The sequence below is a fragment of the Ursus maritimus genome, unplaced genomic scaffold, assembly GCF_017311325.1.
Source record: "Ursus maritimus isolate PB19 unplaced genomic scaffold, ASM1731132v1 scaffold_6, whole genome shotgun sequence".
In the NCBI taxonomy this organism is placed as follows: Eukaryota; Metazoa; Chordata; class Mammalia; order Carnivora; family Ursidae; genus Ursus; species Ursus maritimus.
In genome coordinates, this window is record NW_024426774.1 from 70632682 (window position 1) to 70656472 (window position 23791).

Here is a 23791-nt window from a genome sequence, read left to right on the forward strand (position 1 = left end):
CCCCCCCCCCCCCGCCCCCTGCTCACATGGAAAAATCGCTTTCATTGATTCACAAGATTGGAAAATGCTATGTTGAGAGGCCGTGCCAAGTCAACTGGACCATGGGCAAACAGACCTAGAGAGGCAAAGTGGTTATCCCAAAGGCTTCCCACTAATTCCGGCAATCAAAATGGAGCACACTTTGGGGAATGTCCCCATGCCTCACTTCCAGGCCTCAACTCTCAAACCCCTAATCTGATTTCCACTGTCCCAGAAAGACTTCCTAGATTATTGGAAGGTCCTTGTGGGGTCACACTGAACATCGCACGAGACCCCTGCATTTGGGTCTAAGTGTGGATATTGCCATTGCCCTAGTGCTTTAGGTGAGGCGGTCAATCTGGAAGATAGTTTGTGTGTACTGAACGACTCCTTAAGGACGGCAGTACAGTGCCTTGAAGTCAGGTCTTGGTTCAAGGCCGGTCTCTGCCACTTTCTATGAGGGGGGAAGAAAGGAGGACTTGTCCTCTTTGCCGACAAGACCATTTCTTCAGGCAGCATGTACAGAGACTAGTGTTCTAAAATGAAGGTCTATCAGAAGAGGTTAAGGAGATCCAGAGGAACCCCAGCGGGGAAAGTGCATTGGGTCCCAGCTCTGACACTAGTTAACAGTGTTACCTTGAGCACGTCGCTCCTCTTCTCCTGGCCTCAGCTTTCTCATCTATAAATGTGAGCTCATTCATAAGGGTGGAATCAGGTCTCGCCCCTGAGAACCCTGGAGCCATTCAGAATGTGTCCCGACAGATCCTGGCAAGAGCTTTGGGACAAGGGGAGAAGCAGTTGCTGCAGACATGGGGAAGGCCTTTATGAGGGATGACGAGATCTGTCCTGGGACTGGAGGAGAGAGGCTTCTCAGAGGCTTCCCCCGTCCAGGACTCCCTCCTCTCAGTTTTTCCAGTACTTCTCAAAAGGGCAGATACTTACTAGGGATCCAGGGAGCTGGAGGATCGGTTCCAGAACCTTGAAAAATGGCAGGGACCCCAGGTTCTGGATGCTCTGGGAGAAGCTCGGGGAACGTCAGAGCACCCCAAGTGGGGAACCAATGTCGGATGAATCATGCAGTGGTGATTTCACTGGCGATGATGACCTCACCCCTTTGGCCCATAGAAAAACCAAAACTGACTGCCAGGAATACTTAGAGCTCTGGGCTGATCCACCAGTGTGTATGTGGAATGTATTGGGGGAGGGGGGATTTATCCTGGATGCCCTAGCTCAGCCCACAGATGGGTTAGCTGGAAGGACCAAACAGATCTCAACAGAAAGCCTGCTTTCCTATGAGCAAAGAAGATAATGCCTCAAGTGGTTAAAACAGAAACAAACAAACCAAAAAAGCACAAACAAAACAAAACACTAAAAAGCAGGGGCACCTGGGTGGCTCAGTCATTAAGCGTCTGCCTTTGGCTCAGGTTATGATCTCAGGGTCCTGGGATGGAGCCCCGCATGGAGCCCCGCATCGAGCTCCCTGCTCAGTGAGAAGACTGCTTCTCCCTCTCCCACTCCCCCTGCTTGTGTTCCCTCTCTCAATGTCTCTGTCAAACAAATAAAATCTTAAAAAAAAGAAAACAAAACAGTTTTCCAATTTCGGCACTGGAGGGACAGGAAGCAACTTTGTTTCCAAGCGTCCCATAGACTCTGTGCTTACTTTTCTCCCTTTGTGACTGCAAATGTCAGAACACACACAGGTCTGTGTGAGAACAGTGAAATCTATCCTTAGCCTTCTCCTCTTTTCCCTCTGCTTCCTCCGTTTCATTGATTCATCCAGCGTTTCATTTCACAAGGGTTTACTGAGGTCTGCTAGATACCAGGCTTTATTCCTGGACGCGGCACGAAGAGCTGGAAAGGCACAATCGGTGGAGGGGCGGCGGAAACAAGGTGACGAGCAAACAGGTAATTACTATGTAATGTGGTCCGTGTCATACCGGAGGCTAAGGAACAGGCCTCCGGAAGTGCAGAGAAGGCCGCTAGTACCTAGAGCTAGGTACTTGCTGAGGAAAGATTTGTGGAAGGGGATCACTGACCTAGGATTTAAGAGGCTAATAGGAGTAAGATCAGAATTGCTAGACAGCCCTGCACAGGGTAGGAAGACACAGCACACACTTTTCTGGGATTGGTGAGCCATCTAGGGTGGACGGAATACAGGATTAGTGGTGCAGGGAAACTGATTTGTATTAAATTGCGAACTTAACTGAGAATTTGCAGATCTGTGTACTGTGACCAGATATGGTGTGGGTACTTGGCAGTCATCTATGTGGGTCATCTTCTTTGGCCCCCAAAACAACCACACAAGATAAAATTTGTAGAGAACATCTATTGGGTTGTCTGTCCATCCAGAACAGACCATTTGCTTCTGCTAAATGTTCTCTCTCATTCATTCTCTGTGATCATGTGGTTTAAACAGAAGGGGCTATCTTCTTACACATCCTGCCCCGACCCCCGCTCATTAGCCCTGGGTGGATGCCTGATCCAAGACAGGACAGTCAGAACCCTTCTGAAAGGTTTGAATTTGGGATTCAAAACAGGAGTCTCCCCTGTTTTGCTAACTAAACTAGAAGATGTGAGCCTGGAAGCTGTTGGTCGTTCATGTTTCATGTTTCAGCGATTCATGAAATAACCAATCCAAGAAAATAAAGGTGAAATGCAGAGAGAAGCAAAAATGGAAATACAAGCCTCCCTCACCACCACCACCCCCAAAAAAGAGCAGAGACAATACAGGCTATTTGTGAGTTCTGCTTCTAGTTTTCCCTGGGACTCTGTTGTACTATTGTTCTTCAGTTGGTCACTGGAGTTAAAGAGTTTCTCTTCCCCTTTTGCCTAATGAGCACGGGGTCGTTTTCTGTCACTGGTAACCAAAGGAACCTTGCCTATAGTTGAGATCGGTGATGTGCAGAGAAATGAAGAAATTTGCCCAAAGTCACACAGCTGGTAAGTGGCAGAGATAGATTTCAAAATGATCTGTCTTCAAAGCTCAGCTATTTCCCACGTTCCACAGGAGGGAGGCATCAAAAGTTTTTCAACAGGAAAATGACAAGTTTAGAGCTCTCCTTTGAGAAGATCACTCTGGTGGTGGTGTAGAAGATAAATTTGGAGGGCATGAGAGTGAATGCAGAGAGCATGAGAAGGAGAGAGGTCATGAAGGTCTGAACCGAGCATCGCTGTGGAAGTGAAGAGGAGGCCCTGGGGATCAGGGCTATGTGGATGACAGGATCCACTGGGCTTGGGAACACAGCATGAGGAAGGGGAGGCTAACTCTGAGGCTTCTGTGTTATGTTTGCCTTGACCTTCTCCCTCTGTTTTGCTCTTTAATCTCCTGTTTTTATGTTCTCTCTCCCTTCATTGAGCTTCTGGCTCACTCGTCAAGCCTTTCCCAGCTCCTATTCCTAACCATGCAACCAACTGCCTAAACCAAGCTTAGAACTCCAGAAGGACAGTAAGGCTCTACAATATATTCATTTTTTAGTCGTTTTGTTTGTGTCCCCTCCCACCTACCCCAGAAATGGAAAAATGGATTCCGATAGATCATTTGGTCTCTAGGCTAGGATGGTCTGGGTTGCAAGAAATGGAAAAGTCAACCCAAACGGCTTCACCAGCAAAGGAAGCATATGGACTTTTTAAGTCGAAACATCCAGAAGTCACTCGAGCTTCAGGCGCGGCTTGATCAAAACTCTGGCTCTATTTTTACACCACACTGCCCAGGAGGAGAGAGAGCATCTGTTGACTCACTCGTTGCACAAAAGTTTGGATTTCTTCTGATCAGATCAGCTTAGTTCATCCCTGAACCAGTCATGGTGGCCAGCAGGATGTCAGATGGTTGTTGCCTTACACCGGGGCTATGGCCCATCCCTGGAACCATCGCTGTGACAAGCGGTTGGGACTCCCCTGATCGGGCCTATTGGGGCCAACCCAAGTCCCAAGTTTTGCTCCCATTCAGATTCTGTGGGCTCCCCCACAGTGAGTGGCAGGTATGCGGGGGATGTGCGCTGAGGGGGCAACTGGCAATTCCATTCTATCAGGATTATTACACGCCAAGGTTCCTAGGTCTCCCCAAGCTGTACTAGAAATAAAGAACTTTAGGAGAAGCAAAATTCAAGGGAAGGCGGAAGTGAGAAGGATCCAAGTCAAATCCATGATTTGTTCCAAATTTCAGTGAGTTGGTTTGTCAGTACATAAATCTGTGCTCACTCTGAGCCCGTAATTCTTGGACTTTAGTTAAGTACTCTTCTCCACCCTCTGAAACTCTTTCTTAGAATTATTGGTAAGGAGGTAGAATGGTTATCATCATTTTACCCGGGCCGTTCTTGTCTTCTGTTGTGCTTCTTTCCTCCACACATGTCCCCTATTTTCAGACTAGAGCCTCTTCTCTCTCTAGGGCTCTCCTGCTTCCCAGACTCCACCTGGCCCACCTTCATAGAATCATGCCATATGCTATACCCATTCCTCTTTTCCTTTCCACCCCTAAAACCTCCTGTCAGCATCCTTTTTTCTTAGGACTCCAACATGATGTAACTTGCACAGTTTTTTTTTTTTTTAGCTAAGGTGTTAGTAATGGATCAAATTTTGCAGCATTTGTTAAAGGTCAATGGTCCTTAATGATCAGAACAATAAAGAAATCCAATAAGATTGGCTCACTTGGTTTTCATTTCTCGTTATACTTCTAGAATACAGCTAGATTCCTTTTTTCCAGTTCATTACACACCAAAAACTCAGAAGTATGTCCCAGCCTCTCAGAATTTTTGGCTCAAGAACCATTAATAATATTTTGCCATCTTAATTCTTGTCTTCTTCTGCACCTGAGGTCAGAGGACCAGTCATTATAGCTGATGGTGTTGCTACCAATTGCTGAACTATAGAAAAGGATGCTTCCCTGGAGGTTGTTGGTATGGAATATGCATATGATCTGGGAGTGACCTCCTCTCATAAGCTCCAAAGGTGACTGGATGACAGATCTCTCTTCCAGAAACGAAATCAGTGATTTTATTCCATGCTTCAGTGCTAAGAGTGCCAGAAAGCCATCCGAGACTCACTAAGGGTAGTTCCTCCACAGTGGATGGTTTAGCCCCTCCACATCACGGTGACATTTTGAATTGGGGGGAATCTTCCACTTCATGAGTCTTGGTGGGAAGAAAAGATCATCCCTTATGGAGGCTGAAAATTACAGACTCTTGCTTTCCTTGTCAGACTCTAGAGCTGGTGCAATGAGAGTTAAATACAGGGCACACTCTGTGTGGGGATTGCAGCTTTAGCGGTGGGCACACAGTCGAGTTCCTGACAGGAAGTGGCAGCTAAGGGTAGGCGGAGTGGTGGTGCCTGTGGTATATTTAAGTTCCTGGTGTAGAAGTGACAGCTGTACACACTGATTGTCAGAGTTCGGTGGCAGCAATGGTACCAGGAGTGGTTTTCTCATCAGAACAGTTTCTGAGGCGTGTGTCAGGCATGGTTCCTATGAAGTCAGTCTTGAGCAGCTTCTCTGGCCCTTCCGCGATCCTGTGAGCTACCATGATCCTTTGAGCTTTCTTGTCTGTTCAGTCAGCCACAGACAGCTTCTGTTCCTTGCAAACCAGCCTCTTGAGAAGGGGCTGGAAGAGCACATCATGGTATGGAATGCGCTTCATGTGGAGGGAGTGGAGATTCCCGTTTCTACCAGACCCGAGTCACTGGTACCAGACTGCCTTTTGTCTTAGTCCGTTCAGGCTGTTCTATCAGAACACCATGGACCGAGTGGGTTGTTAGCAACAGAAACTTAATTCTCACAGTTCTAGGGGCTGGGAGTTTGGGATCCGTTTACCAGCACGGTTGGGTGAGGGCCCTCTTCTGGGTTGCGGACTTCTTATTGCATCCTCACAGGGAGGAAGGGGCAAGGGAGCTCTGCTGGGCCTCTTTTATAAGGGCTCTAATCCCATTCATGAGGCAGAGCCCTCATGACTAGTCACTTCCTAAAGCCCCACCTCTTAACACCATCACTTTAGGCATTGGAGGTGAGGGGACACATTCTGCCTGTAATACCTTCTGAATATAAGCCCCTGGAAAATTGCACAAAATACATGATATCACTGTTTTCAGATATTGGACAGCATGTAGCACAGGAATGTGATTCCTGAAGGAAACGAGCCAATGGGACAAGCTCTGTGTCACCCTACAGCCTTTCTGGTGGAAGCACTTTTTGAACTGCAGCCAGTGAGGGGGAAGCTAAAGACCATAGCAGTCTTCCTGAGTTGAGGAGATAACTGAGAAGACTTTTCAAGGCAGAGTATCAGAGAGGAGAGACTAGGACAGCAACAAAGACTCCAGAACTATCCTCCTGAGAGTGTTGCTAATACTCACACACATACAGTGAAACCCCTCAATGTTAGCAAAGGGACTGCCAGGGAGCAAGGGCCAGTTTCCTGGACTCATACATGGCTGGGACGTGTTTGACTTTCAACCAGCCAACGTGGAGAGACCTTGTTGAATGTCCAGAAAATTCAGAGAAACTTCAGAAAAGTTATCTATGAGTAGAAGGGCTAAATTAGCCCGAGAATAAAAGTACGTCTAGATGTCCCCTCAACAAAGTTTATAAATAAGCCTCATAAAAACTAAGTTCACCCACTGTGACCATGACTGTTGGCTGAAACAAATTTCTTGACTCTTTAAAGGACAATAACAAAATACAGACATTCAACAACACAAAATTCAGAATGTCAAGAATTACCAGACATGTAAAAGACTAGGGAAATGTAATCGGGAAACTAATGAGTCAATAAAAACAAACCTAGAAATGACAGAAAGGGTGAAATTAGCAGATGAGGACTTAAAGAGGCATTATTATATACAAGGACTTAAAGGAAAATGTGAACATGGGGAGGAAAGGAACGGAAGATAGAGAGAGAACCAAATTGAGCTTCTAGAGTTGAAGAGTACAATACCTGAAATGAAAATTTCACCAGCTGGGCTTACAGCAGATGGGACATTGTAGAGGAAAGTACCTGTCACACTGAAGACACGGCACTAGAAATGATGCAGACAGAAGCACAGAGACTAAAAAACTGAGGAAATGAAACAGAACATGCAACACAGTAGCTGTGTCCTAAATTATGGGCTCCTGAGCCCTTCAGTGAAGGGTGGGAATTTCCAGTAGATTCCACAGGGGCAGGACTCACCTTCCACCCCGTTGGCCCAACAGGTTGTAAAATCCTGAAATAATGCATGTTGGTTGGTAAATGCTCCCCCCACCCCCGTCACTCCAGGCCTTTTCCTGGCTTCTTCTGACCTCCTGATTCAACATCTAAAGAGTTCATGTCTGGCAGAGCAGAGGTCTTTCAAGATCCTGTTCCAACTGAGGCAGGATCATTCTGGTTGGTCTTAATTATACTGAGTGTCATCTCTGATGAGAGGATGGGTTAGGATTGTGGGAGCCTGCCTGGGCCTTCCAGTCACCAATCTGAGTAGAATAAACTCAACCAGAGGACCCTGGGCAAACTCATTTAAACAATTACATTTTAAAAGTTCTTATTGAGCTTTTCTGTTCCAGGAATGTGGACAGGACACAAGGAGGTGTCCATCTGGGGCAGGCCACTGCAGACCCTCTTCCCAACTCCACATGCCTCTCTCTTTTGTCTGAAAGACGGTTGCAAATCCTGTGGTTGTGACAATCTCTGGGGGAGACAATGTCCTCATCACCCATCATTCATCTATGGGTCCAACAAATAATTATTGCCAATCTACTGCTGTGTACTGGACTCTGTGGGAAGGGGTAAGACGAGTATGGGGGGGGAGGTGACCAGAAATAGTACTTTCTCCAACAGGGTCATCGTGGAAGTCTCTGTGCATGGTGAGGGACAGAGTTGCATGGATACATTCTCCTCCTTGCGAGCCACAGCCTCCCTGGGTCAGGGCTTGAGCTATGTCTCACAGCTGAGCTGAGGCCAGGCAGGACCTGTGACAGTGAGACTTAAATCAATATTGAAGCAGCGCTTGCTGTCTGAATGTGTCCCCTGAGCTGAGGACTGGTAGCAAACATTGTTCCTGTGTGTTTCTGAGCAAGCAGAGCTCCTGCACTCTCTCGAGACTGTCCCTGACCATAGCTCACAGACTGGAGACTTGGCCAGCTAGCTCCCTCCAAGTGCTTGTGCCCATGGGCTTCCTGCTGACCTCATACTCACCCCCAGGCCCTCGGAAGACTTTCTGGGGCAAACACTGCTGTCCTGTGCAAATCTCCCCACAGGCAGCTCAAGGAGTGCGGTTCTAGGAAGGAAGGATGACCGGGACCCTTTAGTCAGGGATGGAATGGAAGGGCCTCTCTTTTGGGGGGAAGCCCTCGCTGAAAATCTTTTAGCTATGCAGCTTTGAAGCAGATTACTCTTGGAGAAGCTGGCTGCTTTGAAGAAGGCTTCCTGCAGATGTGTGAAAAGGAGGAATTAAGCTGTGAATTCATAATGGAAAGTATTTGGGGAGGAACGTTTCTGACCCTGCCCGGTTCTCGCGTTCATATTACCTGCCTGGTTCCTGTTGGCATTCGCTTTCTCTGGCCCCAACCAAAGCCTGCTTTGCCACTGGGATGGAGTTCCTGGCATAAAACTGCATGTGGCCCATCACTCCTTAGCCACTGAAGCAGAGATAAAGCTTTACGGCCTCTTCTGATTTTCCCTCTGGGTGTCTCCTTTTATTTTCGGATGAAATGAACTCTCTGGCTATTGCTTTCTTTCCCCCCAGCTTGCTTCAGAGGGAGCAGCAGGCAGAAGGGCCGCTTTCCCACATCTTCATCCCGAGCTGAGCGGCTGGGCCCCGTGCACAGAGCTGTAGCAGGTGCCACCAGGGCCAGCCCCTGCGTCATCAAAGCTGCCGGCTCTTCGACCACGTGTCCTTCCATCCCAAACCTCCCTTCCTGTGTTCTTGTCTAGGTACTCACCCGTGCAGTCTCAACCCGGTGTTTGGCTTACAGCTAGACTGTCCTGCCTCTGCCACCACAAGGCGAAGCTTCCTAAATCTAGGTTTGGCCAAGTTGCAGCCCTGCTCGGAAGCCTTTGATGAGTCTCCTTTACCCGGAGCTCCAGCTCTCAGTCGTGGACATTTCAAACCACCCCCAGCTGAATTCGCACCTTCTTTCCGGACATCGCTCGCTCCCACTGCCACTGTGGGCCTGTCTGCTGCTGCCCAAACCAGTCTTCCTGCACATCCTCACCATCGTGCCTTTGCCCACAGCATTGTGCCTCTCTGGACCATCTCACTCTTCCTGCCCATTGAAATGGTCCACCTTGGTGCCCGTCTTGACCCCTCCCTCCTGGATGAGCCCTTGCTCTCCGGACTGCTCCTTCGGCTGAAGCCTGCAGCCTGTGTCCTTTCCTGGCTGCCATCCCAACCCATTTGGGTGCCAGGCACCTCTCTACTTTTCTGAGCCAGATCCTCTCTGGAAACTCGAAGGCATTGCTTAGAATTGGATGTCCATGCAGACTTGAGCAATTTTTGACTATATGGATAAATTCGCCTTAATGAATACTACTAACCCCCTACCTTTTCCAGGGCACCTGCCTCCACAGTGAGGTGTCTGTTGTCACTGATGGTATGTCTCAAACCACCCACCACCCAGTTTACCTGTCTGAAGGGTGATACATTATAGAGAGTGCACCATGAGCTTGGAAGGGGGCTTAGGGATTACATCCCTTCATTCACTTAACTTCCTGGCAGCTGCTGGTTCCTAACACACCAGACTGTAATGTGAGGACCTGCTTACCCGTTCCTATTCCCCATTACATCGTGGGCTTGGGAGACAAGGCTGGCGTCTGCCTTGTTCTCGATCTCCAGCGCCTGGCACATAATAAGTGTTCAACACATATTTGCTGAAAGAAAAAAAAGGGGATGCACCCTTCCCACATATTTAGTATTTGAAATTCCCCCAAAGGAGTCATTATTCTTCTTAATTTCCTCACCCACTTCCTGGGCTCTGCAAGTTACCCTGTGCTCCAAGCTCTGGAAAGCCCCTTTCCTCCCTCACTCTGTCATCTCTGCGTGTCTGGAGGCCCACGTTTGGCACTTCCTCTGTTTTGGCTGGGGTAGGGAGCCCACACCCAAACATGTCTGCCCTCAGACTTGCTTACAAACCCCAGCTGGAATGAAGAACAGTTGCTCCAGGGTCTGGGCACGGCTCCAGCCTGACAGACACGGTTTGCCCACCAGAGACACCCCCCCCCCGTCATGGTGCTGGGGACACTGCACTTCACAGGGTAACACACGGGCCAACAGAGGTGAAGGCCAGAGAAGGGAGATTTCCAAGCGCACACTTCCTCTAAGGACCCCTCCTATGCCCATGGATGCCAAGTCAGCAGTTTGAAATGTTTCCTTCCCCAAGGTCATGAGGAGGGATTTCTGGGGTGTGAGCAAGGTTCTATGGCTTGACCTGGGTGATGGTTACAGGATATTTGCCTCTTAAGAATTCATTAAGCCATCCATTTACATTTGATATGCTTTTTTGAATGTGTGTTACATTTCACAATAAAAAAGACAAAAGAAAAAAAAAAAGGAAATTTTCCCCCCTCCAGCTGCTGGCTCCATTCCTAAACCCTTAATCCAATCAATGCATGTTTAACAAGTTCCTACCTCCACGCAGCCCCTGCCACAGAAGGAGCGTCTTGTCCTCAAGGAATTTCCTAGAGGAAACAAAATAACTGGGGCAACAAAAGACACTGAGTCCAGCTCTAGAATTCTATCTGGAAAATAGGCCATGCTGGCATTATTTTGAGGAGTCCAGAGGTCAAGGAGGTGGTGGGGCTCAAACTGGGCCTTGAAGATACAGGTGGGATTTCGTTAAACGGAGATAAGGAGAGGAGGGCTTTTTAGCCAAGAGAATGCCCTGATCCAAAAAAGCTGTTAGGTGGACTGAGCCTGATGTGTTGGGGTGGGGGTGGGGCGGACAATGAAGAGGCCGTGGTGCTAGATAGTTCGAGAGCGCAGGCCTGGCTTGGAGAGCCCGGGATGCAGCCTCCAGCCCCAAGGGTGGGCCAGGTGCAGGCCATTCCAGTGTGAGCCTGCCTCATGGGCGAGGAGGGGTCTGTGTCCTTCACGAGGGCAGGCACGTACGTTTCACAGTGCTTGGTTTGTTTTGTTCTTTTGCTCAAACCACAGGCCCATGTGGGCTCATAATCCCCATCCCAGACAGACTGGAAGTTCTATCTGCCAGACGCGTTACACGGCACCGTATTCCTGCAGACACACTTGCTCAATCCCCGACTTTCGGCCCGGCCCCACCCTGCAGCTGCTGTCAGGCCAGCGCTGACGAGCTGTTTCGAGGTGGGAGCGCAGGAGGAGGTGGGAACGCAGGGGAGCAGGTTCCAGGACGGTCCCGGGGGCCAGTCTGAGATGACTTCACACCCCAGCCCCTGCCCAAGCGCCCTGGAATTCCGGACTTCGCCCACCATCGCCAAGGATGTGGCTAGTGCCCTGAGACCGTGGGTAAGGGGGCCAACGGAGTGTTGGGAAGCTCCCAAGCTCCAGGCAGGCTTCATACCAGGAGGCAAGGCTCGGGTGTGTTTCCACTTACTTTGGGACTGGAAATCCAATCAGTCATAAGTACTCTCTACACACAAAGAGTAACTGTGACGGGCATGAAGCCTAAGGCAGAGAAGAGCTGGTAATAATAGCAGTACGAACGAGAACCACGCTGCAGCTGGCACGGTGCTGAGCCTTCGCCGCTTCCATCTGATCCTCCCGGTGATCCTACCATGTGGGTGCTATTGGTATTTCTACCAGACAAGAGCGCTGAGGCTTGGAGGTGTGAGCTGCTTTCCCAAAGTCATGGAGATGGCCAATGCAGAAGTAGGATCTGAATTCCAGAAGTCCGACCCCAGCACCCATGCCGTGGAAGCCGGTGATGCCCACGTAAGCCCTGTCTGGTCTTGGGAAGCAGGCTCTTCCTCACCAACCAGACCAGAGCCCAGCGGCCCCTGTGGTGGGCGTGGCCCTCTTCAAGAGCATCTGGCAAATTTCGCTTGCTCTGGTTTCTTATGAAACAACCTTTGAATTTGGCTTCCCGAGCGACCCACATACACGGAGAGAAGGTCATGATCTGCCAACATGACAGCTGTATTTTTCATTAGTCAATTAACAAGCTGGCTGCCTGGGTTCACACACAGATCTGTTTCTGAGGGCTTGGAGAAAGGGAGCCCACCCCAGAGCTGAAGCCTGCCTTGTGCCAACTCCATTGAGATTCCGAGTATGCAAGGGTAGCCCCCAGCCTGGCCTGTGTGCCAAGGAAATCCCTCTTGGCCTCCTTTTGGCAGGCTTGGCCAGCCTTCCCCAGTGACAGCCTGGCTCTGTGGATTTGAGTCGCCCGGTCAGACGGCGAGGGTGCTCTGCAGAGAAGGCGGCCACAGTGCCAGGCTCCGGTGTGCGTTCCAAGTTCCACATTCCGTGCGCAGACTCCCGGCGCCAGAGCAAAGGCTGACCCTTGGCAGGACACTGGGTAAGGGTTCGTCGGGTACATTTCTTCCTCTGCAACATAACCTGGGGCTTCCTGTATCTCCCACTCTCTCGACTTCCGTGACTTCCGTTCATAGTGGCTCCCAAGCGGGTGACCAAGCAGGGTTACCCAGGAAGACTTAAAAAACAAAACAAAAAAACCCCCCAAAACCCCAACCCATTTAATTGTCTTATTTAGGAGCAGAGAATGTTGGGCTCTGTTTATAAAATTACAGTTTTTTTTTTTAAATTACATCCTAAAACAATGGGACACTTTGTAAGACTTCAAACCCCAAATCTTGGTCTTTATCACAAATGCTGGGTTGTTTTACCACCAAATTTGGTGAGTAGTGCATCTTTCTGGGCATTCTATCTTTTTTTTTTTTTAATTGTGCTTAAAAAAAATATGTAACACGAGATCTACCCTCTTAACAAATTTTTAAACGTATAGTACAATATTGTTAACTGTTTCCGCATTGTTACAGGACCGATCTCTAGATGTGCATGACTGAAACTCTATACCCATTAAACAGCAATTGCGCATTTTCCCCATCCCCAGGCTGGGACAACCACCATTCTACTTTCTGCTTCTGAGTTTGACTACTTCAGACACCTCATGCAAATAGAATTACGCAGTATTTGTCTTTCTGTGAATGACTTATTTCATTTAGCATAATATCCTCAAGATTCATCCATGTTGCAATATACCATAGGATTTTCTTTTTTTTTTTTAAAGGTTGAATAATATTCCATTCTATGTATATACCACATGTTCTTTATCCATTCATTAGCGATGGAAGCACATTAAGATTGTTTCCATATCTTGGCTATTGTGAATAGTGCTATGGTGAACATGAAAGTGCTAATATCGCTTCAAGATCCTGATTTTAATTCTTCTGGATAAATACCCGGAGGTGGGATAGCTGGATCATTAAGTAGTCCTATTTTTAATTGTTTGAGGAATCTGTGCTATTTTCCATAGCTGCGACACCATTTTACATTCCCAGCAATAGTGCACAAAGGTTCCAATCTCTCCACATCCTTGCCAACACTTGTTTTTTGTTGTTGTTGTCGTCGTTGTTTTTTGTTTTTTTGACAATGGCCATCCTAATAGGTGTAAGGTAATATCTCATTTTGGCTTTTATTTGCAGGTCCCTCATGTTAGTGATGTTAAGCATTTTTTCACATACTCTCCGGGCATTCGTATGTCTTCCTTGGAGAAATGTCTAATCTTTTGCCCAGTAATTTTTTTTTTCTTTGCTGTTGAGTTAGAGGAGTTTCTTGTGTATTTTAGACATTAACCCCTTATCAGATATATGGTTTGCAAATATTTTCTCCCCATTCTGTAGGTTGCCTCAGCACTGTATTGTTTTCTTTGTAGTGCAGATTTTGAGTCTGTATGTGGCCCCGTTTGTCTATTTTGCTTTTATTGCCTGGGCTTGGTGTCATGCCAAGAAATCATTGCCAAGACCAATATTATGAAGATTTTACCCTATGTTTTATTCTGGGAGTTTTATGGGTTTCAGGTCTTATGTGTAAGCCTTTAATCCATTTTGAGTTGATTTTTGTGTATGGTGTAAGATAAAGATCCAATTTTATTCTTTTGCTTGCAGATATCCAGTTTCTCCAGCACCATTTGTTGAAAAGACTGTCCTTTCCCCATTGTGTAGTCTTGGCCCCTTTGTCAAAGATCACGTTATGACATATGTGTGGGTTTATTTCTAGCTCTATTCTGCTCCATTGGTCTATATTTCTGTCTTTATGCCAGTACCGTACTATTTTAATTACATTAGGTTTGTAATATGTTTTGAAGTCATGAGTGCGAGGCCTTTGGCTTTGTTCTCTTTCAAGGTTATTTTGGCTATTCAGGGTCCTTTGTGGTTCCATATGAATTTTAGAATTGGTTTTTCTATTTCTTCAAAAAATGCCGTTGGGACTTTGATAGAGATTGCATTGAATTTTTAGATCGCATTGGTTAGTACGAATATCTCGACATTAAGTCTTCTAATCTATGAACATAGGATGTCTTTCCATTTATTTGCATCTTATTTAGTCTCCTGCAGCAGTGTTTTGTAGTTTGTAGTGTATAAGCATTTAGTATCCTTGTTTAAGTTTATTCCTAGTATTTTGTTCTTTTTGATGATATTATAAATGAGATTTTCTTTTCTTTCTTTTCTTTTCTTAGTAATACAAATAATAACAGCGCTTACCATGTGCCAAGGCATTGTTCTAAGCACTTTACGTACATTATGAACTCAATTTTTTTCTTCAAGTATAATTAACACAGTGTTATATTAATTTCAGGTGTACAATATAATGATTCAACAATTCTATACATTTCTCAGTGCTCATTACTCTCAATCCCCTTTATCTATTTCACCCATCCCCCCCACCAACCTCTCCTCTAACAACAACCACTTTGTTCTCTGAATTTAAGAGTCTGGGTTTTTTTTGTTTGTTTTTTGTTTTGGTCTCTTTTTTTCTTTGTTTATTGTTCTGTTTCTTAAAGTCTACATATGAATGAAATATATGGTATTTGTCTTTCTCTGACTGACTTATTTCACTTAGTATTATATCGAATAAGATTGTTTCCTTAATTTCCTTTTTGCATTACTCATTGTTAGTCAGAAACACAATTGATTTTTTTTTTAAGATTTTTTTATTTATTTATTCGACAGAGATAGAGACAGCGAGAGAGGGAGCACAAGCAGGAGGAATGGGAGAGGAAGAAGCAGGCTCATAGCGGAGGAGCCTGATGTGGGGCTCGATCCCATAAGGCCGGGATCACGCCCTGAGCCGAAGGCAGACGCTTAACCGCTGTGCCACCCAGGCGCCCCACAATTGATTTTTGTATGTTGATTTCATATCTTGCAAACTTGCTGAATTTTTTAGTTAGTTCCAATTGGGTTTTTTTTTTTTTTGTAGAGTCATTAGGGTTTTCTAGATATAAGATGTAAGATGTGAGATAATTTTATTTCTTTTTTCTGATTTGGAAACCTTTTATTTCTTTCTCTTACCTAACTGCTATAGCTAAGACTTCCAATAATATGTTGAATAAAAGTGGCAAGAGTGGGCATCATTGTTTTGTTCCTGATCTTAGAGGAAAGACTTAGATCTTTCAGGTTTTTCATTGTTGAGTATGATGTTAGCTGTGGACTCTTCATATATGGCCTGTCTTATATTGAGGTAATTTCCTTGTCTTCCTAGTGTTTTTATCATGAAAGGATGTTGAATTCTGTTAAAGGCTTTTCTGCATATATTGAAATGACCATATGATTTGATCCTTCATTCTGTTAATATGGTGTATCACACTGATAGATTTTTGTATGTCAAACCATCCTTGCATCACAGGCATAAACACCACTTGGTTATGGTGTATGAATCTTTCTATGCGCTGCTGTTGAATTGGGTCTGCTAGTATTTGTTGAGGATTTTACACCTATGTTCATTAGAAATATTGGCCTGTGGTCACCTTTTCTTGCAGTGTCTTTGACTTTGGTATCAGGGTAATGCCAACCTCATGAAATGACTTTGGAAGTGTTTCTCATTCTTCAATTTTTTGGAAGCATTTTTGAAAGATTAGCATTAATCTTTAAATTTTTGGTAGAATTCTCTAATGAAGCCATCTGGTCCTGGGCTTTTGTCTGTTGAGAAGCTTTTGATTACTGATTTGATCTCCTCACTAGTTATAGATATGTTCAGAATTTCAGTTTCTTTGTAATTCAGTGTTGGTGGGTTGTATGTTTCTAGGAATTTATTTCTTCTGGATTGTTCAATTTGTTAGTGTGTTAACTGTTTATGGTAGTCTTTTATAATCCTTTTTTTTTATTTTTGTGGCTGTAGTAGTACTCATTTTTCATTGATTTTGAGTCTTTTTTTTTTTTGTCTAGCTAAAGGTTTGCCTATTTTTTTTCTTTTCAAAAACCAACTTTTTGTTTTATTGCTTTTTCCCCCGTTGTTTCATTTATTTCTGCTCTAATCTTTATTTTTAAAATTTTTTGTTTGTTTGTTTAGATCGAGTGAGTGGGGGAGGGGGAGAGGAAGAGGGAGAGAGAGAATCCCAAGCAGGCTCCATGCCCAGTGTAGAGTCTGATTCAGGGCTCAATCCCACATCTCAGAGATCATGACCCAAGCCGAAATCAAGAGTCAGACACTCATCTGACTGAGCCACCCAGGCGTCCCCCAATCTTTATTATTTCCTTTATTTTGCTAATTCTGGTCTTAGTTTGCTCTTCTTTTTCTAGATCATTTGAGGTATAGAGTTAGATTGTTTGAGATCTTTCTTCCTTTTTTAATGTAGGCATTGGCTGCTATAAACTTCCCTCTTAGTACTGCTTTTGCTGCATACTATAAGTTTTTTTTTTTTCTAGAGTTTATTTATTTATTCGACAGAGAGAGACAGCCAGCGAGAGAGGGAACACAAGCAGGGGGAGTGGGAGAGGAAGAAGCAGGCTCATAGCGGAGGAGCCTGATGTGGGGCTCGATCCCATAACGCCAGGATCACGCCCTGAGCCAAAGGCAGACGCTTAACCGCTGTGCCACCCAGGCGCCCCGCTGCATACTATAAATTTTGATATGTTGTATTTTCATTTTTGTTTGGCCCAAGATATTTTCTAATTTCTCTTTTGATTTCTTCTTTGTCCCATTGGTTATTCAATAGGGTGTTGTTTAATTTCCACATATTTGTGAATTTTCCAGTTTTCCTTCTGCTATTGATTTCCAGTTTCATTCCATTGTGGTCAGAAAAGATACTTGGTATGATTTCAATCTTCTTAAATTTGTTAAGACTTGTTTTATGACCTAATGTGACCACTGCTGGAAAATGTTCCATGTGGGTTTGAGAAGAATGTGTATTCTGCTGCTGTTGGGTGGACTGTTCTGGATATGTCTATATGTCTGTTAGGTCCATTTGGTCTATATTTTTGTTCAAGCACCTATGTTTCCTCATTGATCTTCTGTCTGGATATTCTATCCATTATTGAAATGGGATATTAAAATCTCCTAATATTATTGCATTGCTGTCTATTCTCCCTTCACTTCTGATGTTTGCTTCATATATTTGGGTGCTCTGATATTGGGTGCATATATATATATTTATAATTATTATATCTTCCTGGTGAATTGGCCTTTCATCATTATGTCTTTTCCCTTGTGACAGTTTTTGACTTAATGTCTACTTTGAATGACATAAGTATGGCAACTCCTGCTCCCTTTCGGTTACCATTTGCACAGAGTATCTTTTTCCATTCTTTCACTTTCAGCCTATGTGTGTCCTTAAATCTAAAGTGAGTATCTTGTAGACAGCATATATTTGAGTCTTTTTAAAAAAGTGTATGTATTCAGCCACTCTAGGGAGTTTAATCCATTTACATTTAAAGTAATTAGTGATAGGGAAGAACGTGCTATTGCCATTTTGTTAATTGTTTTCTGTATGTCTTGTAGCTTTTTTGCCCCTCTTCATCTCTTGCTGTCTTACTTTGTATTTTGTTGACTGGTCTTAGTGACATGACTTGATTCTTGTCTTATTTTCCTTGTGAACCTGGATGTCCATTTCCTTCCTCAGACTTAGGGAGTGTTTGGCCTTTATTTCTTCAAATAAGCTTTCTGTCACTGGAATGCGCGTATTGCGTATATTGATTCACTTCATGATATCCCATATGTCCCTTAGGCTTTCTTAACTTTTTTTTTTTAGTGTGTATCTCTGGCTGGATAATTTCAGATGATGTGTCTTTGAATTTGCTGGTTCATTCTTCTCCAAATTAAGCTTGTTGAACTCCTGTAGTGAATTTTTCAATACAGTTATATTCTTTAGCTCCAAACTTTGTTTGGTTCTTTTTAAAATATTTTCTCTCTCTGCTGTTGCTAGTCTTATTTTGTTCATGTGTCATTTTCCTGAGCTCATTAAGCATCCCAGGAAGGCTTTTTAACATATGGATTCTCAGACCCTATTGGCAGAGATTCTGATTCAGTAGTCTGTAGTAGGGCCTAGAAATCTGTATTTCTGTAAGTTTCCCTAGGTGATTCAGATGTACATCTAGGTTTGGAAAACACTTCCAATGAAAAGACTACCTTCAATCCCTCCCATTTCCCACTTCCCTCCAAGATGCCACCATCTGTCTACCGGTATTCTGCCTCTGTATTATTTGAGGGATCTTGAAACCCTTCTGCCTCCAGGCAGCCTTCCTCCATTGAATCTTGTCTGACCATGAGTTTCTTAGACTTCTCCCCTGACTTCTCCAACCTATGGGCCTATACTTCCCATTTCTGTATTAATTTGGCATTTCATCCCTTTAATTTGCTATATGAGTCTTAAGCCATCACTGTCTAAAAAGCTTCTGGACTAAGTCTACCCTAATTTTTTGGATTATTTAATGACAGAAAAGTGGTGAGTGTAGTAGAGGTAGACCTCTGGGAACCCGGGTTCACATCTCTGTTCTTATAGGGTGTGACCTCGGAGAGGCTGTTTTTCCTTTCTGGGTCTCAGTTTCCTCATTTGTGAAATGAGCAGTGAATAGATGGTCTCCATGATCCTTCCTTATAGACTCTGACTCTCTCCTTCCTTCTCTTCTGCACTTCATAGCTGAGGAAGTGGAACTCTGAAGTCATTCCTGAAACTCTGCCCTAAATCAAAGGAACCAGAGGGCTTGCAAGTTCCCGCCCCCCCCCCCTTTCCAGGAGCAACCATGGCCCTGAGTGATGTCGATGTGCAGAAGCAGATTAAGCACATGATGGCTTTCATTGAGCAGGAAGCCAATGAGAAGGCAGAAGAAATAGATGCCAAGTCTGAGGAAGAGTTCAACATCGAGAAAGGACGCCTTGTGCAAACCCAACGCCTGAAGATTATGGAGTATTATGAGAAGAAGGAGAAGCAGATAGAACAGCAGAAGAAAATCCAGATGTCCACCATGAGGAATCAGGCAAGGCTGAAAGTCCTGAGAGCCCGAGATGACCTCATCTCCGAGTTGCTGAATGATGCCAAGCTGAGACTTGGCAGGATTGTGGCTGACCCGGAAGTCTACCAGGGGCTTCTGGATAAATTAGTGCTTCAGGGTCTGCTCCGACTGCTGGAGCCCATGGTAATCGTACGCTGCAGGCCACAGGACATCCTCCTGGTGGAGGCTGCAGTGCAAAAAGCTGTCCCCGAGTACATGATAGTCTCCCAAAAATGTGTGGAAGTCCAAGTTGATCAAGACGTGCACCTGGCTACGAGTGCAGCTGGAGGTGTGGAAGTCTACAGTGGCGATCAGAGAATAAAGGTTTCCAATACCCTAGAAAGTCGACTGGATCTCTTAGCCCGACAAAAGATGCCTGAAATACGAAAGGCCTTGTTTGGAGCCAATGCCAACAGAAAGTTTTTTATATAAGCCTCTGCCAAGGGAAGCTCAAGTTGAATTGCTTAGCCATTAAAAGCTTACGTTATTAGGGCAAAGGAAACTGGTCATGTTTCCTTTTCTCTGTTGCTTTGATAGGAGTCTATCTTCTTTCATGAGATATCCTTCGAATAGCTAAAGGCATTATATTTTGGAATAAAACCTGAAAATGCTTAGCAGTCTAATTCTGGTTTATCCATACATACTGCATCTCTGGTCAGTTCAATAGTCTCGGTTGAAGGGAGTAAGGACGTCTGCTCTTTAGCTTGTCCTTCGTTGAGATCTGAATGATACTAATGGTTTGCAGGTCTGAGTGCTCTAAAACTCTTTAATATTATCTGAAGTGTGTTTCCCTTCTTTTGCTTCAGCTTTCTGTACTTAACGTTATTTAATGAAGTTTAAAGATCTTGTTTGTGTGTGTAGGGCCAATTTCATGGGCGTGGGACCAGAATAGTCACATAGGGTTCCGTGCGCAAAAGAGCCCAGCACTTGGGGTTTAATGCTGTGTGGCCAATGACTTGAAATTCTTATTTTGATCTTGAAAATGTGTTTTATAAGTGAAGACTGATGGGACTTTGAAGCATGTGCCAGTGCTTAGAGCCTCATGCATGGTACCAACTACCAAAGCCTACCCTCCTCCCTGGGATGGGTTCTTGGCCACTCACTTCCCAGCTTGCTGGTGCCCTGAGACCCAGCCTTCCTCTCCCTCACCCAGTCAACATTGCTGCTTTCTGCCTTTGCTGAGGCCTGAGTGTGCATGCAGGGAGGGTTGGGGACGTGTGCGTGCTCCGCAGAGTCTTAGAGCTGGGGGCATAATGGTGGCCATTGCTGTCCCAGAATGGCAGCTCCATGGCACATTCAGCAAGTGACTTGGTGAGGGTGAGTCTCTTGCCCACCACATACTGAGCCCACCCTGGTGTGGAGGTTTAGAGACCCTGAGATTCACCTGTCTGCTATGGGTGGGGTCAGCCAGTTACTGGAATGGGAGCTGTTTGGCTTGATTTCCCTGACCCCAGCCAGGGCATAGCACATAGATCTGGGGGCTGGTGGGAAGGAGGACCCAGCAGTTGTCAAGCTTGCTGGGCCTGAGTGTCAGGTTGGGAACTTCAGGACCTTATGAAGGTCTGTACTTGCCCTGGAAAGTATCCCAGTCCATCAGACAGCTCAGTGCCTAGGGGGACATAATCTCATCTCCTTGGCCAGTTTGAGACATCTTCCAAGAGAAGCCAAGAAATACAGATTGTATAATTTCGGTGATTTTTCCACAATATAAAGATATGTGATAAAATTCATGTTAATGATTTACAATTTTAATTGTTATTTACTTAGCCATTACATAGCTAATAAATACCATGACAAGTCAAAAGAGAGACTGCAGAGGAAAGGAAAAAGCTTTATCTTTTAGGACTTTCCACTGTACTTTTTGAACAAAGGATTCTCACGTTTTCTTTTTGCATTGGGCCCCATAAATGATGTTACTAGTTCTGCATATGTATGTTGATTTACAGTCTAAGCTATGCCCAGTGTGGTGTATGTATTAAAATAAAGGTTTTTTGAAGAAAAGAATCCCCAAGCCACTCTGCCAAGGACAAAGTTTGGCTTACGTGGTCAGGAACAGAAACGTTGTGAAGCCCAAACACAAAGTAGGGGACAGGTTATTAGAAATCAGGGTGTCTCGGGGCGCCTGCGTGGCTCAGTCGTTAAGTGTCTGCCATCGGCTCAGGTCATAATCTCGGGGTCCTGGGATCGAGCCCCACATCGGGCTGGGCTCTTTGCTCAGTGGGGAGTCTGCTTCTCCCTTTCCCACTCCCCCTGCTTGTGTTCCCTCTCTTGCTGTGTCTCTCTCTGTCCAATAAATCAATAAAATCTTAAAAAAAAAATCAGGGTGTCTTACAAAGCCTGGGGATAGGAATCTCTTACGATCTCAGGAGAGGGCTGGACCTGTCAGAAAGCCATCTGAAATCCTCTATCTGGCTGCTTCATCTTTCTTGTAGGAGTGACTTTCTCTACTGCACAGTTTTAACGGTCGAGTATACGTGCTTCAGAAAGTTTGCATTCTAAAGTTTACATGGTGTAGTTCCAGAAACAAACTTCTTCTCTTACAATGCCACTTTCCTGAGAAGGAATCCATTTGGCCCAGCTCAGGTCAGATGTCCACCTTTGGGCCAGCTGACATCTGGGGGCACTTCTCAGAGAAAAGGGGGTCTTTGTCATCTAGACAATCTCTACAAAGGGTGTCTATTGTGTGGGTCTTTTTGAGTTGTGCGTTCAGTCATTTACTGAACATTTTCTGAAGGCCAGCAATGAGCTAGGCCCTTTGCTGGCTGCTGGGCTGCAAGGAATACAGTCTGGTCCCATCCTTTAGTTACTGACACATAAACAGATGTGGATCATGGTAAGGATACGAGGTGCGAGTGCCCGTCTAGAGCTGTGAAAGGGGTACTGTGAGCACACGGTACGGGAAGAGGAGGTCACAGAAGACTTCTGGGTGCTGGCAGTTGAGCCAAAGAAAGTACTTTAGGCAAAGGAGGGGGGGGAAGCATATGCAAAGGCCCTGAGGTGTGAAAAAGCAAGTTGTGTTAGAGGAACCGCGCATAGTTCAGTGTGATGGAGTGTGAGGGATGCGGGGGACGAGACCACCGATGGAGCTGCAAAGATGGACAGAGCCCGATTGTGAGGTGCAGTGGGCCTTGCTCCGGGGTTAGGCTAGTTCTGCTGCATGGGTGATGAGGGTCCCTTGAAGGACTTCCAATAGGAGCGAAACCGTGAGAGCTGGACTTTTAAAAGATTATGCTAGTGTCACTGTGTGTGGAAAACACATTGAAGGGTCGGAGAGGCTGGAAGCAGGAGTGACTTACCAGCCCAAGTGAGAGATGATAAATGATCGATGCAGCTGTTTTGTGACATAGGTCAAATTCATCGATACATAGGCTGGAAGAGAAGAATTAGTGACTTATGTCTTACACCCCTCCCCTGCCCTGTCCCCCAGAAAATCTTTTCCCTTGTCCAGACTTGAGGCTTTCTGTCAGTTTTGCATCATTTTACAGTTTTTCTTATAAGAGTGTTCTTCCCCTCAGAGCCTTCCCCTTTCTCTCATTCCAGGCCCAGGAAAGCATTCCCTTCACAGCTACCTGAGCCCTCGGCTGCCTCCCTTCCTGGGAACCCAGACCCCACTTCCTGCTGTAATCCAGGAGTATCTGAACCCCGTTGGCAGTTCTGGCCTCCTGAGCTGCCTTCAATTCATTATTGGGGCCCCTGACATTAATTCATCTCCAAAACAACTGACAGGTAGATTTTGTGAAGGTTTTATGGGAAGTTGAGGAGAGCTTTACAGAGTGCCTGTGGGGCCCAATTACCCTAAGCCCCATTTACTTCATTTTATTTATTTTTTTAAGATCTTATTTATTTATTTGAGAGAGCGAGCACAAGTTGTGGGGAGGGGAGAGGGGGAGGGAGAAGCAGGCTCCCCATGAGCAAAGAGCCCTGTGGAGCTCCATCACCGGACCCTGGGATCATGACCTGAGCCGAAGGCAGACGCTTAGCCCACTGAGCCACCCAGGCCTCCCTCCCTAAGTTCCATTTGAACAGCTCTCTGTTTTTCCAAACTTTTCTCTTGCCCAGTGCTGCCAGATACGTTCTCTTTCTCTTCAAACTTCTCCTCCTCAGCCTCTCAATGCCTGGGCTCCAGTCTCCTCCGTCATAATGTCCCCTCAGCAAAACAAAAGCTGGTGGCTAACGGAGCCCTGCCCTCCCACAGTCCCTGGCTGCAAGGACACTACAGTTCCGGTGAGGACTTTTCATGCAGCACCTTTATTTACTGTTAGCTGCTTTTTCTACTCAGCCCATCTTTTTAGACATAGCTCCTTGTGGAGGGACAGTGTTCTGGTCCTTCCTTCTAGCATTTTCTGCTGCCATGTTATTTTGGTGCTGACCTGGGGCGTGCACACATAGTAGGTTCTGAG

At 45.6% G+C, this 23791-nt stretch overlaps 1 protein-coding gene across 1 annotated transcript; it reads left to right on the forward strand.

Annotated features, from left to right (window-relative positions):
• Window positions 1-10674: 10674 nt before the first annotated feature.
• ATP6V1E2 (ATPase H+ transporting V1 subunit E2) lies at window positions 10675-20003 on the forward strand. Its single transcript, XM_008699826.2, has 2 exons — window positions 10675-12463; window positions 19040-20003. The coding sequence occupies exon 2, from the start codon at window positions 19143-19145 to the stop codon at window positions 19821-19823; it is 681 nt and encodes a 226-aa protein (XP_008698048.1). The 5' UTR covers window positions 10675-12463; window positions 19040-19142; the 3' UTR covers window positions 19824-20003.
• The last annotated feature ends 3788 nt before the right edge of the window (window positions 20004-23791 follow it).

Coding starts and splice junctions, on each gene's coding strand:
- ATP6V1E2 (XM_008699826.2), top strand. CDS start 19,143: ATGGCCCTGAGTGATGTCGATGTGCAGAAGCAGATTAAGCACATGATG.